At 51.8% G+C, this 3709-nt stretch overlaps 1 protein-coding gene across 1 annotated transcript; it reads right to left on the bottom strand.

Annotated features, from left to right (window-relative positions):
• Nucleotides 1-1915: 1915 nt before the first annotated feature.
• On the bottom strand, nt 1916-3281 carry LOC137580170 (antifreeze protein Maxi-like). The gene is made up of 2 exons (XM_068294092.1): nt 3075-3281; nt 1916-2359 (listed from the first exon to the last, which is right to left on the bottom strand). Exons 1-2 carry the CDS (start codon nt 3279-3281, stop codon nt 1916-1918), a joined length of 651 nt encoding a protein of 216 aa, XP_068150193.1.
• Nucleotides 3282-3709: the final 428 nt, after the last annotated feature.

Genomic DNA, 3709 nt, shown 5'->3' with positions numbered 1-3709 from the left:
ACTGTCTTTGCCTGATACAAGTTACTTTTGTTAGCTTTTGAATCAGGTATTCCTTCTATGATATATTCTATAAGACTAGCTTCATCTAAATTTATGGAACTGCCTATTTCCCTCAGACTATAAAGGTACTCACGAAAATCTTCATTTGGGCGTTTACGTCTATTTCGCAACAATTTATGTACTTCAATTGCTGATACTTCTGCGCCGAACTCGCTTAACAAAATTCTTTTTAATGATATCCAATCAGTCACTCCTCGCTCACTACGCACAAAAACTTTTACTGCACCTTTTAATAATTGCTTCGCTTAGATAAATTTCTGTAAAGAGTTCCATTGAACTGCTTCTGCATTATCTTCAAAATCCCGTAACCAATTTTCTATAGACGGTTGACCTGACCCATTGAACGAAGAAAGAGAATCCTCAATGTCGCGCAAAGTAAAATTATTTCTAACTACAGTTGGTGCCGTAGACTGAAATGATCCCGCATCATCACTTTCGGATTCAACCTCGACTTCGTCAGCCACCAAACCGAAATGTTCGAGAAGACGATCTTGCAACGATTGCTTTTTACCAGTTATTGCCAAATTCAAACTGGCTAACTTTGCTTTGAGCTCGTTTACATTTAAACTTAATACTTCGTCTCTATTCATTTTGTATTCGTCGTAGCTTACTCGTTACAGCTGAAATTTCAATATATTTTACAAAAGTATAATCTTACTCTATTGTTAGTAATTTAATTTTCTCTTCTTTTAGCAATTACAAAATATAATTATTTCTCTTTTAACATTTACTTTTATTTTAATTCCAAATTTATTTACTTTACTTTTGAATCAACATTAATTTACTTTACTTTTATTCAAGCCAGTCTTTAAATTATTAGTTATAATTTTGACAAAAATTTATATTGATTTAATTTAATGATTGCATCAACTCAATTTAAATTATAACATTTTTTCGTTCTGTAAACATAATGTTAATTAACATAAACATCTGGCTCACCACTATGTTGCCTTCTCGCTCGCTCGTGTTGTCTCACCAACGCCGTTTATTTGCGCCAATTCTGCTGATATGCCGATCTATCACGAATTCTCTCACTAACGCTGTCTCGCTCGTGACGCCAATGCCAATGCCGATGTCTCGCTCGTGACGACAATGCCGATGCCTCGCTCTTGTACAAATTTTTCTACTGACGCCGCCAAACTTGTGCGTCTAATGCTTTCTCGCTCTTGCCGCCAATTGTTGTAGCTTCTCTTGCCGCCAATTCTCAAGAATTTCCCACTCTAGGTACAGCTGCTCACCACATAGATTCTATGTTCCAGGCCATTTGCCACATAAATCTACCATCTCAGTGAATAGTTCCCACGACGATACTCCAACACATTTACCAAAATTACGCTATACTAGCCTCATTGCCACGTAAATTTGTGCAAAATTCCAACGATCGTCAATCTCTTTGCGTTATCAGCCTCTTTGCCACGCAAACTTCAGGGTTCTATACTGTTCGCACCTCCACACTTTTCACTCTCACTTGAACTTGGACGTTTCGCTGTCTCTCTCTAACATACAAGCATTCATCAATTGGGGTGGTTTTTTTTACCGCTCTTTGTACATTTTTTTTCGAACTTTCTGTCTTTGGCGACTGTAAGATCCCAATTATTTACAAGTTGTTAAATGCTCATATACATACCGAAACCGGTGTTGTAGTATCGATTGTTAGTAATAAGTATCGATTGTTAGTACTAAGTATCGATTGTTAGTATTTTAAGTATCGATGGTATATATTGGTACGCGACCTAAGGTCACACTAGAGTGTGGCGTCGTTCTTTCTTCTTCCGGCAACCACCAAACGAGACAGACATACAGCTGCTCATCAGGAAAAGAAATCCGTTGCCATCGATACTTATATTTTTATATTTCAGAAAATAAATACGCCATTAAAACTCAGAAGTGGGATGACCACCCGAAAGGAGACATATTTGGGGACGCGGCACGCCACGCGTTCCACATCGAGGACGGCCGCCTCCACGCCCACCACTACAGGTGCACCCACTGCCGTGACGACTGCTGCAGTACCGACGGCCACTGGAGCCGCCGCTGCTGCGCCTGCTGCTACACTACCGAGAGCCGCCGCGCCAACTATGGACAGACGCGCCTCGGCCAGGCACGCCGCTGCTGGGCCAACTGCCGCAACTGCCCCTGCTGGGCCAACTGCCGCCACACTCGCTCCTGCTGGACCCGTTGCTGCCGCGTCCGCCCCTGCTGGGCCAACGGCTGCCATACTCGCCCATGTTGGGCCAACGGCTGACACATCCGCCCCCTGCCGGGCCAACCGCTGACATGCCCGCCCCCGCCGGGCCAACTGCGGCCATACGAGCCCCTGCTGGACTAACTGATGCCCCTGCCGGGCCAACCGCTGACATGCTCGTCCCCGCCAGGCCAACTGCGGCCATACGAGCCCCTGCTGGACTAACTGATGCCCCTGCTGGGCCAACTGATGACACATCCGCCCCTGCCGCTACCACAGTAATTGCTGCTGCTGCCGCCGCCACTGTGCCCGCCGCCGCCACTGTGCCCGCCGCCGCCATTGTGCCCGCCGCCGCCGCCATTGTGCCCGCTGCCGCCATTGTGCCCGCCGCCGCCGCCATTGCGCCCGCTGCCGCCACTGTGCCCGCTGCCGCCATTGCGCCCACGGCCGCCATTGCGCCCGCCGCCGCCACTGTGCCCGCCGCCGCCATTGTGCCAGCCGCCGCCATTGTGCCAGCCGCCGCCAATGCACCCGCCGCCGCCATTGTGCCCGCCGCTACCATTGTGCCCGCTGCCGCCATTGCGCCTGCCGCCGCCATTGCGCCCGCCGCCGCCATTGTGCCCGCCGCCGCCATTGTGCCCGCCGCCGCCAATGCACCCGCCGCCGCCATTGTGCCCGCCGCTACCATTGCACCCGCTGCCGCCATTGCGCCCGCCGCCGCCATTGTGCCCGCTGCCGCCATTGCGCCCGCCGCCGCCATTGCGCCCGCCGCCGCCATTGTGCCCGCTGCCGCCATTGCGCCCGCCGCCGCCATTGTGCCCGCCGCTACCATTGCACCCGCTGCCGCCACTGTGCCCGCTGCCGCCATTACATCCGCTACCACCTTAATTGCTGCTGCTGCTGCCGCCGCCGCTGCTGCCGCACGCGCACCGGCCGAACCCGCCGCCGCTGCCGCATCCACTGCTGTACCCGCCACCGCCTTAATTGCTGCCGCCGCCGCCACTGCTGTACCCGCCTCCGCTGCCGCCACATCCATTACGGTACCTGCCGCTGCTGCCACTTCCACTGTACCCGTCGATTATATGTCTGCCATGTGGGCTGCAGCCTCGCTCGCCGCCCCTGTCACTGGTCCCGACGCGGAACCATGGGAAGAGGTGCCCGCTTCAGTGCCCTCCGTATCTACTGCCGCAGCCGCCATCACACCGGCCACTTCCGCTTCCCCCAGCCTGGATGAGCAACTAGTGACGCTGCAGAAACAACACGAGTTGCTACAGTTACAACATCAAATCCTCAAACTGCAGCAGGGAATCGACGAGTTCCAAGCTCCAAGGCAGCAAGTCAGTGACGTGAGCGTCATTGAGAGCATGGTGGCTCGATACTCGGCAGATACCGCGTACGATGTGAGAAAATGGCTGAGCGATCTGGAAGATGCATTCGATATTTTACAGTTAAACGACCGTCTAC

This window comes from Drosophila tropicalis, unplaced genomic scaffold (genome assembly GCF_018151085.1).
Source record: "Drosophila tropicalis isolate 14030-0801.00 unplaced genomic scaffold, ASM1815108v1 contig_820, whole genome shotgun sequence".
Taxonomy (NCBI): Eukaryota; Metazoa; Arthropoda; class Insecta; order Diptera; family Drosophilidae; genus Drosophila; species Drosophila tropicalis.
The sequence above is the reverse complement of the archived record's forward strand: the minus strand, read 5'-3'. Positions and strand labels throughout refer to the sequence as shown.

What these genes read in the sequence shown, in the direction of transcription:
- LOC137580170 (XM_068294092.1), bottom strand. Translation starts at nt 3,281, where the DNA reads ATGGATGTGGCGGCAGCGGAGGCGGGTACAGCAGTGGCGGCGGCGGCA. An exon ending in TGGCGGCAGCGGGTGCAATG is followed by an intron (nt 2,360 to 3,074) that starts GTAGCGGCGGGC and finishes GTATGGCCGCAG; the next exon opens with TTGGCCCGGCGGGGGCGGGC.